The 21865-nt window shown below is 30.6% G+C and overlaps 1 protein-coding gene across 4 annotated transcripts in view; it reads left to right on the forward strand.

Moving 5' to 3' along the window:
- The window catches only part of LOC107437981 (uncharacterized), an 82375-nt gene that overhangs the window by 51339 nt on the left and 9171 nt on the right, over positions 1-21865 (forward strand). For all 4 annotated transcript variants that reach the window (XR_011636638.1, XM_043041607.2, XM_043041609.2 and 1 more), the window contains exons 2-13: positions 5868-6013; positions 7305-7480; positions 9376-9453; positions 12293-12386; positions 13404-13471; positions 13600-13675; positions 14850-14955; positions 15444-15525; positions 17000-17144; positions 18234-18296; positions 19960-20133; positions 20897-20962. Coding sequence is in view for 3 of the 4 variants with exons in the window: in XM_043041607.2 (XP_042897541.1) it covers positions 5868-6013; positions 7305-7480; positions 9376-9453; positions 12293-12386; positions 13404-13471; positions 13600-13675; positions 14850-14955; positions 15444-15525; positions 17000-17144; positions 18234-18296; positions 19960-20133; positions 20897-20962 (1274 nt within the window). In the remaining variant the exon portion in view is untranslated. The remainder of the gene's footprint in view (positions 1-5867; positions 6014-7304; positions 7481-9375; positions 9454-12292; positions 12387-13403; positions 13472-13599; positions 13676-14849; positions 14956-15443; positions 15526-16999; positions 17145-18233; positions 18297-19959; positions 20134-20896; positions 20963-21865) is intronic.

Consider the following 21865-nt stretch of genomic DNA (forward strand, 5'->3'; position numbering starts at 1 on the left):
TATGCATGTAATTAATGAAATCGTATAAAGACATGCATGTTTGAAAGTAGTGGCCACTTTACTAATTCTTTTCATTATGTCGTTTTGGTGCAAAAAGTGTCACTTGTCTACAGCTGTATTATAATTAATTAGTTTTCAGTTGTTTGCCGTATCGAGATGGTACTGTATTCCATGAAAATGTTTAAACTTTCTCATTTCATCATATGAATATCCACATTCACTCGACAACAACTTCGTGTGTTTTGCCAACAGAATACATTGGTACTTTTAACCAAAATACTTTACAATATTGTTAATTTTTAGGTAAATTATATTTTCGTTTAAGTTGAACTAAACTGAAGTAGAAAGTTCAATGCGTGTAAAAATCGTTTTACTACGAAAAGTTCAAATAGAATAAAAACTGTGTTTTTATATACTGATTTATTTACTCACCGTGGTTATATTTGAGGTATTTAAAGGAAAGCAACTCTTCTTACCAGTTTGTTTTTATGATCCCTACTCAAATACAAATGAGCATTTTGATTATCAGATTATATACCAATTAATTATATTGGTTATATACCAAAAGCATGCTAAGAAACAAAACAAAAGAGGGAATTTTTCTGATTTTTCAAATCATTAATTAAAAGAAGTCGGATCATGAATTATAGTGTAGGGTGTGGTTAATTATGTCATGTTTATCAATATGATTTTTATGAATTGCAATGTGAGAATATTATCCCTAAGAAAAAAGTTTTGTTTTCTTGGAAAAATGTTCTTTTCTTGCTTTTGCAGTTTCTTTAGAACTGCTAATTTTATACTTATGTATCTTATTCTACAATGAGAAAAAAATATGTTCAGAACTACCAGAATATGGTAAAATTTATGGTGTTTCACGCTCTATGGTGGAGGAAGAGAGCCGTGTTTCAAGTTCTCTCTCGACCCCAAAAGCTTGGTAATTTTTCCCGCTACGCTTTAGTAAGGATTTTGTTAAAATTAGGAAGAAAATATGGTTTTATAATTGCGATAATATATGGTAAGCGTGGTAAAATTTGGCAATTTCATCATTGTACCTTTGAGCATAGCATAAAAACCATTTATTTGGTTAAATCTACTTTTCAGTTTTGTATTTTGTACTAAACGCATGGTGATAAGAACTATAATTTTTAGAAATCAGTATTTCCGGTAAACCATTACTATATGTAAGGGAAAATTACCAAATGAATGGTTGAAATACAGAATATTTTGGTTAAATTCATAAATTAAATTAAAGGATATATATAACTCAGTCTATTTGATTGAATTACTGGTTAGCTTCAGACTTTTAATTTTTTCGAAACTTAGAGCTTAGTTTAATTCGAATTTTCAATGCTCATTCGAGAAAAGAAAATTTCAATCAGAATTTTGTAAACAAGTACGTTTATGCATTCATGCTTACAACTACTGACTATCTAGATATATATTGCAGTTTTAATTCTTTGTTGCCAACGTGAAAAAAACATTTAATTTGTTATTATATATTTTACACACTGACGTATCAGTGTTTTATCCAATAAAATATGTATTTGCAGCCAATGCGAGTTTTGAATTGATGCACATCGAAGCCCAGTTAATATATATATTGATTTAAAAGGACCATTTGAATATTCTTAAAATATATTGTTGTCAATATTTCTGATCCACAACCATTCCAAAAATAACTCTCTCAATGTAACTGCTACAGCGAATATTTTGGTGGCTATAAATAAATTCTATGTCATAAAATGCTATAAAAGATGAATTATGTAATGATTAATCTAAAAGAAATCCTTTTATTCTTAACAGAAAATTTAAATAATCAATTCCGCAGCTGGAACATAACTTTATAAAATATTTGCTTGTTCTAACCTGCTGTCATAAAACAACACGCCACATTAATGCACACAACAGAAATAAAAACCTCGCTTCCCTCTGAGATGAAAGAAATGAGTCGGAAAAACAATACATATAAGGCTATAAAACACGCTTTTACAACTTCGAGTAAACGCCAGATTAGAATCAGTAGTCTTAGCTCGTGTAATCCCCTTCGAGTAGAATTAAGAAGAGCAGTATACTATCTATTTATAAAAAAGAGACGATTTCTATTTTGTCCCACACAAAAGTATACTAAATGTTGAAAATGACATTGAAATGTTACAGTTACGCAAATCCGGGAACGCAATATCAATCATTAGTTTCAATACACCGTAGTTTTTTTTCCTCTTTAGTAAGCAGGTAAAATACTGTACTACAAGGCAGTATTCCCATAGCTGTTGCTCGCATTTATTTCTTTATCAATTATTGATCGTAAAAAACGGTAGAAAATAGTCGCCATATCTCATTAGTTTCAATTCATTCCAGTTTTTTTTCCTTCGTCGAAAGCAAATGATACTTCGAAGAAATATTCACGCAGTTGTTACTCAAAAAAATTGCTTCCATTTATTTTCAGGTCAAATATTGATAGTAAAAAAGGATAATAATAAGTCACCACTAATCATTAAATTTAAAATACTCCTGCTTCTTTCCTCTGACGAAATTTTGCAAAATACGGTATTTCAACAAGATAGTAGAGAGCTTTTGCTTTACTTTACGATTTCCCGTTAACGCTAACGCTGACTCTTAATTAAGCTTAACAGCGCATGCGCGAAAATTAATGTAAGAAATAGCGCATGCCTTTAAGTACAAGTACAGCTTTTGCATACGTTTGGGAAAAACCTTAACAATAATGCTGTTTCTCGAATGCCGCACATTTTAATGTATATATTTGTCCAAACAAATCAAATGCAACTTTTATCTTAAGCAAATGTTTCATAAACAGAAAGTCATATATTTCAAAAACCAAACTTCTAATTGTTATTTCTATCATAACATTTTCCAACATGGGCAAAATTGGGACTGAACTTAGCAATTTTTATAAATGTGTGTACTACTATGTACTCCTATATTTACTTAGCTTACTATCGCCAGTTGTAATATATGTATACTATACGTACTCCTTAATTTATTGTGATTGATTGCAGTGTGCAATGTTTTTCTTCTAAAAAAAGTGTAATGGTGCGCAAATTTTTAATTCATAATTGAATTACTACTACTAAACTTTTGTTTCGGGAGAGTTGATAATAGAAGTAAACATAAAAGTTTGTTTATCGCCATTATTATCTGCCGATTCCTGCGTGAATCGACAAATTTATTCTTTACTAACTATTTGTCAGTTTAACACTGTTTTTCATAGCCTTGGTGCTAATCACTTAAAAGTAATGGCAAGTGTCAGGTGACTTAATTTACTTTCTCTATTAGTTCTTGTTGAATCGAATGCAGAAATAGTACTTTTATTATGAAATGAATATTTGCACAATGTTGCACTCTTCTTTTAATGAATCAAAAGGAATGTAGGAGTGCAACATACATTAACATATATAGTTAGAAAGGACTTCATTTAAGATTTAGATTCACATTTCAATAAAATTAAATTATAAAGAGTTAAGCATTAACTTTTTCAAATTCTCTCTTAGATTCTTTTCTTCTAAAATGCTTTAGAATTATTTCAATAATAAGATGCTGATTTTTTACGCTCTTTCTAAGCGAATTTGTACAGTATATCCATTAAATTTGTTTTTCCGTACATAGCTCATTTTTTTTTGTTTCAATTAGAACAGATTGCAAAAATTAATTATTGGCGATAATAATAGAACGATGATTTTTTGCATTTCTCTAAATCGAACTAGTACCATTTATCCATTAGTTTTGAGTTTTAGTAAATAGCTTATTTATGTTTTTTAAAATTTCAGTTAGTACCTATTACCAAGTTCTATTCCAAGACTAATTAATTAAATAATCTATTTGCTTGAGTTTTAAAAGCTACAGAATAAGCTAGAGAATGATATATTTTATCAACTAACAGCAATGTTTAATATAAAGTTTATTACTACATAACACACTACTCGTTAATTAGCAATTTCTTATACTAACTTACATTTTCATTCTAATATTATTCACAAATCATGTAAGAAATAGTAAAAGATCAAAATAAGGAAAGAAACGAACTGTTTTTAAAGTTAAATTGTATAATCTTAAAAAAAGAAATTCCCACCTCTATTTGCCCCTACTTTATTCCATTGTATATCGCCAATTCCAGTAAATTATTCATACTTTAAAAAATATGATGAAAATGAAAAGGAATTAATAAAAGTAGCTGGAAATCGTAAGAAAACTCAAAATTCTCTATTTAATTATCAATTGCATGTTAAATTGTTTTAATTTATTTCTCTATTATATATTTGTAGTAGAAAAAGGGTAATAAAATTGAGACACAATCGTTCATTAGTTTCAATGCACCCTTGTTTATTTTCGCTGTCGAAAGTAGGCAAAATATGGTACTTCAAAACAATATTACTGTAGCTGTTGCTTGAAAAAGGTAAAAATAGTTTTTTAATAGGTAGTCCAAAAACTGAAATTTTAGAACAATGAGTTTGATCACTGCGTCTTATTAGACAAAATACAAGTGCTGTGAGATGAATTATTTGGGGAAAAACAGGTATGAAATCTTACAAGTCGAAACCTGCACTGTAAAAATATTTCAAAAATTTACTAGAAATTACTTAGTAGCATTACAGATTTTTCATCAGTTACTAGAAAATCACATGTAATCTGATCTGCAACCACTTCTTGCTTATCTTACTACAGGAAAAATTGCTGCAACGCTTACAGCGCCCGCTAAAACTTTCCCCCTCCTTTCTTTTGCTTTTCTTTCCGATAGGTTATTCTGGCTGGTGTGTGCAAGATTTCGTATATCTTTGCAGAGGGCTTTCCTGGCCAAGCGGTATTACCCGCCCAGTTCTCTGCAGCTTGAAGATATCGAGCTCGAATCCCACCCTAACCCTTCGTCCTATGTTTCTTTAAACTGCGCTGTCAACTTGAAGTCTTAAACTTGACAGAGGCTTATAAGCCTTACTGAGGAAAGAAGCTTGCATATGCATGTGTACCAATAAATGAAATAAATTTGAATAGTAATATTCTGGAAGGGCTTTTAGGCTTTACTCAGGGTTTCTTAGTATATTTGCAAAAGCCCCTTCGTATTTTTTTTATCTATGGCCTACATATGGTGAAAGTCAAATATTGACAGTCATCATTCGGTTACCAAAAGGGCAGTGGGTATCAGTTGGCTACTCTTTCGGGGTACACCATATTTGGTAAACCAACAATACCCTCACAGTAATAAGAATCGATAGTACAGAACGAAGAAGAGAAGAACATCTATCCCTCTGACCTGGATTTAAATTCGAACCTTTATGACATGAGGTCAGCTACTTGACCATTATAAAAGCCAGTCGGGAAATGCTCCTTAATGAACGTACTAAATGCTTTTTGTAAATATATAAGGAAAGCTCATCAGAGTAACGGAACACTTATAGTCTCACAGTAATCGATTTAACGTTGAATCATAATGTCGGTACTTCGAACCCTAATACCATGTAAATTTGTTTCAATATTAACAACATATTAAATTGAACCGTGTTCTGGGTTTCCAAACAATATTTATTGAACAAAAGCACAGTCTAATTAACTTTAAAAAGAATTAATTTGCCAGATATTATGGTTAAACTTTATACTATATAAGAGGTAGAAAATTTGAACGACATAATGGTTTAATTAGGTATGATATATTACCAACATGGTATATGATATGACAAATGACGTAAGGTGCTATATATATGATGTATGACCAATAACATTGTGCAAGTAAGAGAGAGTTAAAATCTGGAACTTTTTTGTTCTAATAAAAGTTTTCAAACTCAAAACAGAAATGAAGTAAATCATATTATTAGTTGTTTCATCATGAATTAATTTTGAAATGTTTTCTTTTTTTCTAGAAAATAATCGACCAAATGGTTTAATTCAAGCTGACATACACAATGAAGAAAATAATTATCGGAACAATAAAAATAGTTCAAATTCCCCGCCGGAAAAAAAAGAAAGAAAATATGATGATGATGATGACGAAAAATGTCTTGAATGGGTAAGGAACAAACTAAACATTTAATAGACATTAAAAAACGAAGTAGAATTCAACACGTATTAGCAATGTTATAGTTCATTTAAGTTTTTCCATGTCGCGTGAATGAATCCCGAAAAATTTATTCACTGGTTCGAAGTAAAATAATTTTATTATTTATTTTATTATTTCAAAATCACTAACAAAATCGGCAAGATTTTAAATAAATTAGAAATCGATGTTGATTTTACTCTCTAATCCAGACTTAACTCTTTATTATAAAATCGCTCCCAATATTGCTAATTTTAACTAAATTCTGGTCTAAAATTGTTTTTACTCTCGAATCCGGAATCAGATTATTTAAATAAAATCGAGTTTAAAGTTGTTTTTAAACTCTCTAATCCGCCAGACTACAATTATCCTATTGTTTTACCTTATATTTCTTGCGTCAGTCCAAAACTTCTAAGACTTTAAATAAATTGGAGTTAAAAAGTCGTTTCCACTTTTTCATTCGATATTTCTAGAACTAGACTAGAACTTTCGAGAGTAACTAGAACAAGTCCCAAAATTGATTAGATTTTAAAAGTAATTTAGAGTCAAAAGTCATTTTATCCCTGTTAATAAACAAAATTTCACCAACCTGAAAGACCCCATTGTTGATAATAACAGCTGGGGTATTTATAGAATTTTTGGGGGGCATATATTTTATTTTATAACCGTCGTTAAACAGCAGGTTCAATTTTCGGGTCTCTAGACTACTAATGTTCAACTCCGTAGCCTCGTAATTTTGAACCAAATCCAGAAGACAATGGAACTCCTTGATCAAGTTTTGAAATAAATTTGTCATCGTGGAGGATTTTTTGATGGAACTAACCCGCATTTTCATGGAACCATTCCACGTTTAGTCTAACGGCAAAGGGACTCTAACCTATGATTCTTCTACCACTGCGGATATTTCACGCCGGCACTGTGGTCGGTGCAAGCTGGATGCGGATTTGTATCGACCAGCCTTCGCTGGGATTCGAACCTGGTTCACCCAATTAGGAGGCGAGCGCTCTATCCCCTGATCCATCGCGGCTCTTCAAACTTTGACTCAAAGAACTTGTACGTATACGTCCAAAATCTGGATATTAAACGATCTTTCATCGCCCTTCATGAATTGAAGGAACAGTGTTGCACGCCTGTAATCTTGGTACTAGGAGTAGTTTTCTGTATTTTCACATTTTGCAATTTTAATTCTCTATAATTCTACGTAACAAAAAATGAATGAGGACATTTTAAAAAAATTAACAGTTGATTTCATTTTATTTTACAGCATTTGAAGGATTGCCTAGAAAAATTGGCAATTTACGATGCAGTATGGATATTATCAAAAGATCAAACATTCCATCAGATATTCTTTCCTTGTGAAGGACCTGGTATGGAATGTGATTTTGTTCTTCAGACCATAAAAGAACGTGGAATAGGTGAAAAAGGACTCTCAACTATTGGGTACGATATTTTTTACCAAATATACTTCTATTTCAAGTAACCATCAATATATAATAAAATATGTACAGTGCACCAAAAAAAAAGGACCAACCAGAATGACTTTTTTGATCTCCTCACATTCTAAGACTCCATCTTAATGGTTCGGGAGGGTGACTTAAAATATGTTAATTAATTAGTGCAGACGATACTTTAAGTAACGAAATCAGACTCAAAAACGTACTTTCTCTGAACAAACATACCTCTTTTTCGACGGATTCGGATTTCTGACCTTGAAATATAGGGAGTAGCCGCAATCTGGGAAATATGGTCCCAATAGTTTGATCAGGAGAGTGCGTATTTTGACATATCTCGAGAACTTTTTAAACGAATTAAAAAAAAAAATTTACACACTATTACAAAATTCGTTTATTAAAAATAATTCCATGCGAAAAATAAATTTTAGTAAATATTTACTATTTTTTATTATTTTATTTAATAACAGTCGAAAAACTTTAGAGTAGTAAGGTATATAGATGCTTACATAACTTTAAAGAATCTAATTTTACATGGCAAAATACAAAATTTGAACGAAATCGGTTGAATAGTTAGTGAGAAATCAAATTTTAAATATATGTCTTTCTTAAAATTTGATTTCTCACTAACTATTCAACCGATTTAGCTCAAATTTTGTCTTTTTTTGCTGTGTAATATCAGATAATTTAAAATTACGTAAAAAATTGTCAACTACTATTAAATTTTTTTTCGACTATTACTAAATAAAATAATATATATTAACTAAAATTTATTTTTTTCTTGGATTTATCTTTGGATAAATGAGTTTTATAATTGTGTGCAAAGATTTTGAATTTGTTTAAAAAATTCTCCAGTTATAGCGAAAGACGCGCAAAAAGTAAAGTTACCATTAAGGGGTCCAAACTTTGGATCACTCTCCTGGCCAAACTATTGGGACCATACTTCCCATACTTCTCATATTTTGGGGGTCAAGAAAACGTATCCGTCAAAAATAAGGGTATGTTTATTCCGAGAAAGTACGTTTTTGTGTCTGATTTCGTAATTTAAAATATTGTCTGCACTTATTAATTAGCATATTTGTGGTCACCCCCTCAAACCATTATGATGGAGTCCTAGAACGTGAAGATTCGATCATTAGATCAAAAGTTTTCCAGGGTGGTCCGTTTTTTTCGCGCACTGTACGTAAATTTTTTCGTTATACAACATAATGGTTATAATTTCATATAAACGGGTTATTCGATTATCTTAATGTACATTTTTTGAGTTTTACTAAAAACTGAAGTAAAAAAAAGCACGTACTCAATAAGTGCCTCAAATTTGTTATCGGCTGTTATCATATAGTCATAATATAGTCGGCCGGGATAGCCTGGTTTGTAGGGTGTTGGGCCGATGTCTAAGTGGTCGTGAGTTCTATCCCCGCCGGCCGAAGACTCCTCGTGTAGTAAATGGCGACTGGTGCACGTTAAATCTTTCGAGTCACGAAGCCCACCAAGTTTCCATAACAAATTTATACCTCTGGGATTCTGAATTGGAGATTGATCGTTCTCTTGTTCAGGTCAAAATTACGATTTGTGTATAAATGAATGTATGAATGGGTCCACCCTTTAAATACTCATATACTTAATTACTAGAATTAGTTTATGAATGTAATTTATATAGATTTGTGAATTCACGAAATTTAAATGGTGTATCTAAATTTCAGAATGTTTACTGTTTCCTTCAATGTATGTAAAAAACTTCAAAATTTCTTTTAAAAAAAGTTCTTTTTTGCTGAACTGTGTTATTTAGCAAATACCACAATCACTATTTAATGACCATTTTATCCCAACATATCTTATAATACATGAATTACGAGCATACTTTAGATGAAATTTCTTTTTCAGAATTATGCCCTGTGATGTTTTTTATCGTGATTATGGTGATGGTGAAGATGACCAAGGAGAAGATTCTGAAAAAGAAAAGTGAGAAAAAATTTATATATTCTTTAAGTTTCAAAATTCGATTCTTATCTTTATTCGGTTTAAAATAATAACTTCTCAAAACAAAACGAGATTATTTAAGAATTTTTTATTCAAAACTAAAACATTTAGTGTTTCTCATACACCTAATAAACTATTCCTATTATTTTATTTGTTATCTATGAATTAAAACTATCATTATTTTTTTAATGCCCACGCGATTGACACTAGTTATTCAGGTATTAGAAGGACAGATTTGTGGGCCACTCTTTCAGGGACATAATACTAGGTAAGCCAATGTTGCTCCCACAGTAAGGACGCATAGCACAGAGAACGAAAGAACATCCTTGCCTTGTCCGGGATTCGAAACCAGGACTTATTTGATGTATGGTCAGCTCCCTGTCCACTTCACATCCGATCGGCCTTTTTTTTCATTTTTAAGAATATATTTTCTTGCGAACCAGTGATTTATCCGGCGATTATTCCTAGTTACCATTACATTTGGTAAATGCGATGGTTATCACTAAATTCAGTGAATACGATAAATACGGAGTTTATTCTTAGTCATCACATGCACTAAATTTGATTAACCTGTAATTATTCGTATCCTGTAATTTACCTGTAATTATTCAGAAACCCGTACCGTATTTTGATTAGCCCTACAATTCCAAACTTCCTCCTTAATATAAGTATTTTTTTAGAAACTGTTTATGAAGTACAAACTTGGGATAGATTAGAGAACAATGTCAGTGAACGGCATAGTGGGCAAGTATTTATCGGGCAGTGGCCCTTAATCTTAGAAAATCTTCAGTGAAAAGAACACCGGGCAAATATATACTAGACAAAAGGCTCTTAACATTAAAAAAAATCATCAGAGAGAGAAATACAGGATATACCAGGATAATGCATACTAGGAAACGTGATAAATTTGCATTTTTTTGTCACATTCGCCAAAAATCGTGGTAATTATAATAAATTATTTCTTAAAAAAACTGGATTAACCAGGATATTTACCCGCAGAAATATATGGGCTATTGCCCTGTTTACACTTGCCTGATATTTCCCTCGCAATTTTTTTCAAAATTAGGGCCCATAGCCGGTATACACTTTCCTGTTATTCCTAACGCTGCTGTTTTTCTTAAGATTGTGGGGCATCATTTTCAATCATTTTTTTTTTTTTTTTTTTTTTTNTTTTTTTTTTTTTTTTTTTTGAATCGGGACTTTGTTATTCCACAAAACAATTGTGTTCCTCATTACGACATTACGAATTGGAGATTATACAAATAAGACTGGAAACTTTAATAAATATTCCATACTTTTCCCCATTTACCAAGTTTAGCGATAACTATGAATGAAAGACATATTTACTAGGTGTAATTTATTTTCTGCTCCATCTTGATAAGAAAAAAGCATAAAATAAGTTTAAAAAAAAGAGGGAAAAAAGTGCCCAACCAAAATGAAGCCACTTCTGATTATAGCTTATATATCCACCATGTTTATATATTACTTGAAATATATGATATTGTGAGCCATTTACTAAATTCTGTTGGATATTATCGTCGATATTATTCTAGGTTACAGGGATGGCAACTTTTAATTCTGAAACGACTACTGCTACTCTTGGCGTAATGGTCCTATTTATTGAGCCCTTCAAGGCTTGCTATCTCATATCCAAAAACCAATACTGTGAAGACTTCACAACTTTAATGGAATGTAACGTTTGAAACGTAAATGTTTTACAGGAAAATCCAATTTTGACCTCAAATTCTCCAAGCAAACGGCAATAAATGGATTTCTAGCGTTTTTTGATTATACATACAGCCAAGGGAAAATGCTAGATTAAGTTTACCATCGTACCATCATTGATGTATATAAGAGAAGAAATCCTCTCCTTTTCTCATGCCATTGTAATAGCACACAGAACTGTATGGGTCATCTTTTATTTTCTACTCTCTTTTGCTTATGGATAGACATTTACTAGTGCTAAATTTTTCATCGCAAATTTTTATGGGATATATAGAATGAAACAGAAGATGAGAAAAAGGAGAGAAAATTTTCTTGAAATGAAAAGCAATATGGAGACTCATGTTGAGGAATGACTTCGGCTGTGGTGGTAAACTTAACCTGGTCTTTTGCCTAAAGCCTAGTGATTGCAAAAGGAAAAAAAAATTGCAATTTTTTTTGTTGCTGGCATTTGAAGGAAGAAATACTGACCCGAATGGGATTTTCCAGCAAGAGAATGCTTAAGTTTAAATTGCAAAATTCTCAAAGCAGGTGGGGGATGTCGGATAATGGGATCCATATCATGATTGGTAAGACTTTTTCATGACCTCATTCTTCAAGAAAACTTAAGGGTTTTTCTCAGTAAGGCTGCATGTACAAAATAGGAGTTTTAGTCTGTGGCTGCATTGAAGTTTGCTATGATTGAAACATATCATTATATTGATTTTATTGTCCTCCTGGAAATGGTAAATGGTATACAACATCACACATTTTAGGTCATATAAAAATATGGCGAATGGTTTAACTATAATTAGAATTGACTTCATTTCGGCTGGACACTTTTTTCTCTTCTTTTTTACTTATTTGATGTTTTTCTCATGTGTAGGTGATGCAACAGGAAGTGAGTTGCTCCTTGCAAATATGTGTTCAGATATAGGCTTTCTTAATGTATATGTTTGGTTCATATTGGATTTCTTAGCGTCCAGTTCAAATCAAGATGGCTATATTTAAATGGGTCCCACTGTTTACTTCCAATGGATTTTTTTTTTACCAACTTGCTTAGTTTTAATTTTTTTTTCTCTTTATAAAAATTTTATTAATTAAATGTACTTTATTTTAGAGACGATCAATTACAAGAAAAGAAGGGAAAAGGTTTTAAAGCAATGCAAAAAGAGTTTCTTAAATCTGTCACCGCAAGATTAACAGTTGCACAAGTAAGTACAATTATTCTCGATTTTATGAAAAATAAAATTTTTATATTTTATTTTATAGTTTTTACTAAACTTAAAATCATAACCTCCAAAAACCTGGACTTTAGTCCAGGGACTAAAATTTCATTTATAGGTTGTTTGTTCTTAAATTTGAAGCAGATAACCATATGGGCTACTTGCATTTACAATCGGGAGCAAAATTTCATTTATGAACTACATTGTATTTGCACTTGAGAGAAGAAATTCATATATTATGCTACTCGGGAGTGGAAAGCCATGCATCAATTGTTTATGCTCATAATTATGATAGATATAGTATTTTTCCTCCATAGCGGGATTCCATATAAGGGCTACTTGTATGTACACTGGGGAGCGGATATTCATATATGGGTTGTAACCAATATATCAGTTACTTGCATTTACTCTCGGTATCGGAAATCCATGCATGAACTACTTGTATTTACCCTAGTCAGTCCACATTGGGAGTACTTGTATTTTCACTCTGGAGTGGAAATCCGTTTATGGACTACTTGTATTTACACTCGGAAATGGATATCCACGTGTGGTTTGCTTCTTTTTACACTCAGGGGTGAATATTCTCGTATGAAGTAATTGCATTTACTCTAGAGAACGGTTATTCATATAAAAACTGCTTGGATTTACACTCATTAAAAAATTTCTGCGTATGGGTTTTCCGGTTTTTCTCATAATGAGCTCAGATTTTCTCATTCACGATCAAAAAGTCGCGTCCTAAAAAATTGTATTCTATTTTAATTTTGATGGTTCATTTTCGGATTATTTTAATTCTGAAATAAATGTTATAATATTTAATATTCTTTTGGAATATATTGTTGAATATTATAAAATGTTTACGAAATAATTTTCCAAAATTTTTTGTTTTAGAAAAGCTAGAAGTTTTTCATGATAAAATTATTCATATAAAAATGCTGAAATTTAATAAATTATTAATATATTCATTAAAGTAATTTTTCCCTTAGTTAAATTCCTTGATTTTTTTAGGTCGTCGAGCGAGTCAGAAGTGATGGATCTTTGTCATTTGATTTCATTATGTTTGTTTTCATCGCAAGGTATTCTATTTTTAATAATTTTATCTTAAATGTTATAAATCAAATTCTTTCGTATGAAATATTTCGTGAAATATTCGCTTAAAATACTCCCTTGTGAAATATTTAACTATTTTTATTTCTTATTGTAGTTGCATAGCAGCTCTTGGTCTTAGTGAGAACAGTGCAATTATCATCGTAGCAGCTATGTTAATATCACCTATTATGGTAACTTGAAATTATTTTAAATATTTTATTGCCTTTCTCTGTAGTATTTGTTGTTTGTACGAACAATAAAAATTCATGGTTTTCATACAAAAATTTTTCTAAAGAAAAGGATGCATAGACATTTTTTATTTTTGCAGTTTTAAATATTGCTAAATACTACATTTATTGTAAAATACAGGTATCCTTTTTAAAGTTACCTTCTTAAAACCAAACCATGACACAACCCTGTTCTAAAATTAAACAGAAATAAACATTTACAGCTCTTTTAAAACTAGAACACCAATGCATTACATTTTTGAGGATAAAGCTTTGCTTAGTTGATGTGCGTGTTTCTAAATTATTTTGAAGTTGGATAGTCCACAAACAACAATTAAAAAAATACTATTCTTCATTATAACTACAACTACATCTTTAATTACTCTTTTGATTGTTATTTCCCAAGAACTAAACTATACGCGTTTCGTTCAAATTTCAGTTTCCGCATGTAATAAATATTATGTAAAGCTACGATTAAATTTTTGTTGTGCATTTATGTAGTATCCTTTTCTTTACTTAGTTTTGTAAAAATCCTGTTTTAATTGCGTTTATTTTCATTGTTCTAAAGTTATAGGTAATTCTTGTTCTTGCGTCCTTGATCTTTTCTCGAAATTTGTGCAAATAATTCTGAATAGTCTGTATAATATTAAACAGGACGTAAGCATTTCATTACTTAATGATAATTTTGTATAAAGGTGTGTTTTAAAGATCTGTTTTCCAAAGAAAATGAAAAAAAAGCAACAGTTTGAGTGGCCTAAACTCTAAACAAAGATTTAATTTTAAACTAGATAAACTATCTTAAAATAATCGGTCTGAACTTTAAAACGAACAAATAACTTTATTGAAACGAATATTTGACATTCTTTTAAATAAAATCACCAACTCAGCGATATCTTTTACACGTGAATATTTTTTTTAAATTTCATATTTTTATGAGTCCGAACAATGTAGCAAAGGATTACTTTTTAAAATATTTAAAAAAAAGTACTAAATTTTTAAAAGATTAAAAACTGTGATTTTATTCATTACGACGTTTTGCGCCATTTTAAAACAAAACTTAGCCTGACATAATAAATGTTAGTTTCGATGAATATCCTTAACAAACCTTTCATTAAAATAAATATTTATTTCATTTTAGGGCCCTATTATGGCTTTCACATTTGGTATAACTATTCGAGACAAGAAGCTGATAAAAATGGCTCTAAGAACAGAACTCATAGGACTTACAACTTGTTTGATTTCAGGTATATACAATTATTCCAATTATCTTCTGTCAATGTAGTTCACAGATTATAGTATAACTGAAACATTGTATTAACAATATGCCAACAATGCTTCCTTGAACTACATTATATTAATTCATTACATTAATTCCTCTTCTGTTAATAAACAGAGATTGCAATAAAATCGAAACATTATAGTCACAAAAACTATTAAATTTCTTTGAATTATATCAATTTATTTAATTCTTTGCAATCGTTTAGTAGCTCATACTTAAAAATCTTATGGCAAGGTAGTTCTTATGTCAAAATTTCAATGTGCAGTGAAAAATATTCTTGAAAATAAAAATAAAAACTTTCTGGTTTATATTCGAAATGTATTAAAGGTCGTCGGCTTTCGTTTTAGTTCATTTTATAGCCATTATACATTGAAAGCGCATTTCCATTTTTTTTTATTTTGATTTTATATTATTACAATTTATAGCTATTATCTTATTAAAACATTGTTTCAGGTTTTCTATTTGGTTTCATTTGTGGAAATTTCAGTGAAACTTGGGGAGCTGGAAAATGGCCTACTCCTGAAATGGCAGGAAGGTGAGTAAAAAAGTTTCACTAGTTATGTTCATGGATTTAATAAAACCACATAACGCATTTAGATATCTTTCCATATCTAATTATAATTTGAAATTTTAATGTAGACGGAATTACTTAAAAGAGAAGGAAATTTAATTCCATGTCTAATTATAAGGGAAAAATATACTTGCGGGTGACTCTTAACGAAATTGGCGACTTATGTTTGGCACTATTCCTGTTTGCGCGGAACACCGTGGCAACAGTAATGACTGCCAAAACATGATGATATTTCAATAAAACATTGGAAAATTTCAAAAAAACATAGGATAAAGCTTTCAATGAGCCCAATATAAGCAAAATTAATAAATCCAATAAAAAGGATTTTGACTCGAAGCAAAAATTAATAGAGTAAGAGCAGAAAGAAAAGGAAAAAAACAACTCACTTCTTCATTAATCTTGAATATTCTCAGATTTAGGTGCACAGAATTATCTAATAACAGTTAGATACTGTCTAAATTTAACATGAATAGAATCTGTGTACCTCCATCGCCACATAAATTCGACGAAATGCGAATCAAAAATGGCGTCTGTAATACCGGAGTAGATGTGACATTTTTTTCTTAAATCCCTTTTTATGACTGCCCACATACCTTCGATCTTATTGATCAGATTCAAAAGTAACGTTGCTTGCCGGTATCCAACGTAGAACTAACGAACCTCTGAAATTACATACACCGTTGAACATTTAAAAATAACGCTAAAATCTAAACCACTCAGAATCACGGATGGGTTTCAACTTCGCCCAGCTTGGCGATCACAACTTAGCGAGAATCAAGGGGCACCCTCAAATATAGTCTACCCAATTATAATTCGAAATTTTAATAACTGATTTAAAAAACGTGAAATTTGCAGAAAGACTTCTTTCAACTTTCATGTTTACAAAAAAAGACACGATTTCATTTCTTTTTAGAAAAAAGCCAAAATATTTCGTCCCCTAAAACCAAACAGTTTTCATTATCTTGCTCGTTAGATGGTGTGTAATTATTAGAGTTGGAGGATAAGATATCAAACAAATAACAATACCAAGATAGAGAGGTTTATTTTTAAAAATACAGGGAAACTGTTTCACTTAAGTAATTAAAAGAACACATATAACACAAGGCACAATCAACACCAAATATACAAGAACTAATTAATCATACTGAAACAAAAACCAGTCACCACATCTTATTCGCATATCGTAATCTGAAGAAGAAATTTGCATGCTTAAAAATGAAACGCAAGAAAATGTCGAAGGGACTCGCTGCACCATCTGTCGGAAAATTTTCGAGCAGAAAACAAGACATTTGTGCGAAAATGTATTCGCCTGCCGCACGAATTGACTCCAAGAATTTTTATTCTTTGCATAAAAAGTTTTTTGTTTTAGTTTCTTGGCAGTCAAGTTTAGGGCAGATTGCATCAAACTAATATTCAATGTTTCAAATTCTTTTTTCAGAGGTGCGTTGAGGAGTTTGTGGGCTGGCTGCTTGATTGCACTTCCTTCAGGAGCTGGAGTTGCTATGTCGGTTCTAGGAGGAAATGGATCTTCTTTAGTAGGGGTCGCAATCTCAGCCTCACTTCTGCCACCAACAGTCAACTGTGTAAGACATTTCTTTATATCAAATATCAAGTTATTTTAATCTGGCTGAATACCCGTTCTTCGTACGGAGTGAAGGAAAGGTCTGGAATTTATGTATCGATATTAATTAACTAAAAACTATAAAGTCGACACTATGAAATCAGTTGAAATAATCCTATTTTCGTTTAAATGTTCTTAATATTTGTATTTTTCGGTGACTTTACGTTATTAGATGATTAAGTAAAACACGTTTTTGATGATGAGTTCATCAAAATAGAAATAAACCATACTCCAGTTTCATTCGTCACCAATAATGTTATTGATTATCGGTAGTGGAGAATGCATGATAGTCTAAACTTATTATAATCAAGCAATCCCCCGATGAATTTACACTTTTAATAACGTAATTTTTTTTTTTTTTACATATTTAACTTAACTTTGATTTTTATTATTTAGGATAGCAGAAAACGTTCCAAAAGTGTAAGTATGAACGAAATAATCACGTGGAATCAGATCGTTTTCAAATTATTAATTTTAATAAATTTAATTTTTGATAAATCTGATCTGTAAGCTAGTAAACATCACTGATATAATGTTTTAAATAAATGTAAAGAAAAAGCGCTTGGTAGTTTAATTTCGAACAATGTTGGGTCTCTCTGGCCGAGTGGTCTTATAGATCCACCAAATGCTTTGTCAGCGTGAAGGTAGCGGGCTTGAATCCCACCGTAACCCTGAATTGATCTTCGCTAAAATGTGCTCTGTTCTCCAGTTTGACCGAGGCTTATAAGTCGTAATTCTTTTCATGAACAATGCTATTGACTTTTTTTTTAAGGATGACAAAAAATGTTTCTTTTTTATATACAATCAAGGCGGTGAATATCTTTTTTTAAAAATTATAAAACATTCTTATTTAAAAAAAAATTAAAAAAAATTTTTTGTTGAGGAATTTAAAATTGGAGTTGATTATTTTAACATTTACCTTAAAATAAATGATAACACATCTTATTTATATATCTTATTAATATTATACTAATATTAATATCTTATTAATATTAACATATCTTATTAATATTATTATTAATATTAACATATCTTATATATGCTATTTTAGGGTATATTATGGGGATTAGGTGCCATAAAAACTGTAAGGAGCTTATACCAGAATACGTTGGTTGTAAGTACATTCTTTAAATATTATTTTAATTGTTATTTTTTCCACTACGTTTATTTTAATATAATTAGCATTTATTTTAATTGAATATGTGAATTAGACGCACAGAAAATCTATTAAAAAGTGTATACGTTTAGTAAGCGAAGTGAAAAAACTGGCTCTTTTAAAATTGCCGATATCTCTTCGCTGATAAGGATCACTGTAATTAGCCTAACAAATGACATTCGCAGTTTGGAAAAAGCCTGATTTCCCAATTAATCTACGACTTACCAAGAGCCTGATTTCTCAATTAAACTACATTTTATAGCATTTATAAAGCAGTTTAATAATTCTATAATGTTTGCTTAAATTTTAATCAAAAAATGTTTCGTTAATATAGCAAAAGTATTTTTAGAGAATTATAAATATTCTGTCTTATCAAATGTTTTAAATGATGAAAATGCTACTACAATGTTCTTTCGTATTTGAAGCGTTTCTTCGGCGATATTTCAGATATTTGTGAGATATGTTCGAAACTGGTATGCAAGATTTAAATATTGGTTTTAGAAAATGGAATTCGATGTTTTTGGAATTGAATAAAAATGATTCATGTGATTTTAAAAGCACTTTTTGTTAAGTGAGAGAGGTTCCAAAGAAGTAATTTTCTTTAACAAAACTTCTGCATTGCCTGCTATGTTGGAAAATCTATTAAAATAGGAAAAAAAACGGTTCATTAGTTAATTCACTAATAAAAGAAAATCTATAAAGTATTAAGAAAATGAAACGGAGCGTTGAATAGTTTGTATTTTAACTTAAGTGGATTTTTGTATTTTAATTTGATGAATATTTGTATTTCAATTGGATTTCTCAATGCATTTTGGATATTATTCTATAATTTTAAGAAACATACGTTATTCTTATTACTTAAGGTGCTAAAAAATGAAAAGTTTTTAGTAAGGCATTTTTTACTGTTATTTTAGTCATATTATAGACATTAACAAAACTTTAAAGTTTTTTCTTATTATTAATGATGTTTTTTTGGGCTTACATATTATTTGAATCTCTAATGATGTATTTTCTACTGAAGATAGAGCTTTAATGTATTTTTTACCATCAATATGACGTATCTAATAAATCTAGACACTTAAAAAGCAATTTAATAAGAAGTACCAAAGTACCAAAATGCTTACCATCATCGTTCACTCTATTATACTTGTATAAAAGATACTGTTTGAAATTATTGCTGTTATCAATATTTTTGATTTTTCGCATAACTAACCATCAGAAATTTTTTAATATGATAAAAAGAGTTCACAGATTTGTCCCGATGATTATTGTTATCACAAAGCGAAATGTACGCTAACAGGAAGGAGAAAAAAAATATCAAAAGTTTAAAAATCATGAAATTTTTTCTTAATAAAATGGTCCTATTTAAATGGAATTATGGTGCAATTAAGCATCTTAATAAGGTTGCAGAAAATGTCTACCATATAATGGTTCGAAGTACCAATATTATGAATCATTCTTAAGCTGATATTTCTGAGGCTCAAACCATATTCAACCATTGCAATCTGCAATGAGTAATTTGCATTTCATGACTTTAAAGCATGAAACAATTTAATAAAAATTGCTTACTTATATTGTTTTACTTTTGATAACATGGTGAATGCATTGATTTCTATTCAAGGTGTATGACATTTATAACCATACTGTGAAGCCAGCCTTACTGCCTCCAGATACGTACACCCCACAGTATTTTCCCCTCATGGATAAAGAATGTGCTGTTTTAGGAATTGTCAGCTTCTTACTCACCATACTTAACATCATTTGTATTGTCATCGCCGCTTTGATCATCTTAAAGGTAAACACTTCTTATTACTTCCTATACTGTAAAACGTTTCACCACTGGTTTGCAGGCAAAGACCGGTAAAAAGTGTTATGTTCTAGTCACGGGCCGTAAAGCTGGAATGGTCATAAAAATACAGGACTGTTCGTGAATATTTTTTCACATAAAAGTGACCACCGGCCGTAAATTAACATTTTGTTCGTGAAAGTTATCTTCAGTTTAGACCTTCACGTTGTTTAACAGTGATTGTTTGTCGAATCACAGTGAACCATGCAATGAGGGACAATGTGAGAGATTAATGCTCCTAAGTGACGGCTGAGACTCGAACCCAGGACTTTTGTAACCGTAGCCTGGTGTTGTAACTACTATCTAATGTCCAGTCTAATGTCCACTACTTGAAAATGGTTGAAAAACCACGTATAAAAAACTATACTGTTTTTTATTCATGGTTGCTATACTGTACTATATTAGTTGTATACGGTTTCAAAACCATAGTAAAAAATGTTCTTTACCGTAAACTTTACTGTTAATTGGATGGACAGAAAGCTGCCGGCTATTTTACCATTATTTTAGAATGAAAATTCTAACAGTGTAAAGTCAGAATTGAGTCGGCTGTTAAATGTGAAACGTAGGTATACTTAATAATAGGAATTACATTTCGGCGTCAAATTCTTTCTTGGTATTTCAAGAAGTATTTTGTATTCTGCATGCTAAATTTAAGTTAGATAATTTGGTCGCTGAAATTTATTGCTTTTTTCAAACTTTCTTTCTCTTACAGATCAAAGAAGTAGCACCAAATACTGCAGATCAAGCTGTTTCCCGTTTCTGGAAGCACGATGTGAAGGTATGTGTATTTTGAAATTTATATTTCCCCACAATTTGTTTAATCAACTCCAATCAATTTTGATATAAGATGTCACAAATAATAAAAAGTTCAATTATCTGAACCAGTTCAATTATCCAAATCAAATTCACTTCCCAATCATAAATTTGTAATAACTTCATGTGTGTCACCACATGCATGCCTATTATCTCATAAATTTTTTACCACTTGATAAGAGTCTAAATGTTGTTACTTAATATTAAAATATTAAAAAAACTATTTTCTTTCATATTTCTTTGTCTGCCTTCATATATAATACACTATCTGATCAAAAATATCCTGGCACCCACCTAAATCCAGTAACCAGTCCAAATCAAGAAAATATTCCACCTGACGTGTATTGTTAGAAATTTTTCGGAAAACCCTTTTCGAAAATTCCCTTTAACACATGAACAGTGTCCTGCACTCCCCGATTTGTGAACCTGGGGTATTAAATACAAAACTCTCATCCACGCATAAATGGCAGCACAATAAAGATGATGAACTATCTCCAATGACCAGTTGAATTTCTTTTTTACCGTTTTGAAACCATGTTACTTGCAAATGGTTAAAAAACAGCCTAATTTTGCATTCATGGTTTTATAACCATATTGGTTGTAAATGGTTTTAAAACCGTAGAGGTAAAAAATGTTCCTTATCGTAAACTTTACGGTTGTTGCTGTATGGTTACAACCTGCCGCCGGTTATTTTACCATAATTTTGGAATAAAATTTCTAACAGTGAGGGTTAATCATGATTAATATGGTTTTAAAATTTTTTGTTTCCTTTAAATTTTGTTATAGGTGCGCTGTTGAAAAATTTCAGAACGTGTTGAAATATATATATATATATATATATATAGGACAAATAAAAAGAGAAAACTAT

The sequence above is a fragment of the Parasteatoda tepidariorum genome, chromosome 4 (assembly GCF_043381705.1).
Source record: "Parasteatoda tepidariorum isolate YZ-2023 chromosome 4, CAS_Ptep_4.0, whole genome shotgun sequence".
NCBI lineage: Eukaryota > Metazoa > Arthropoda > Arachnida > Araneae > Theridiidae > Parasteatoda > Parasteatoda tepidariorum.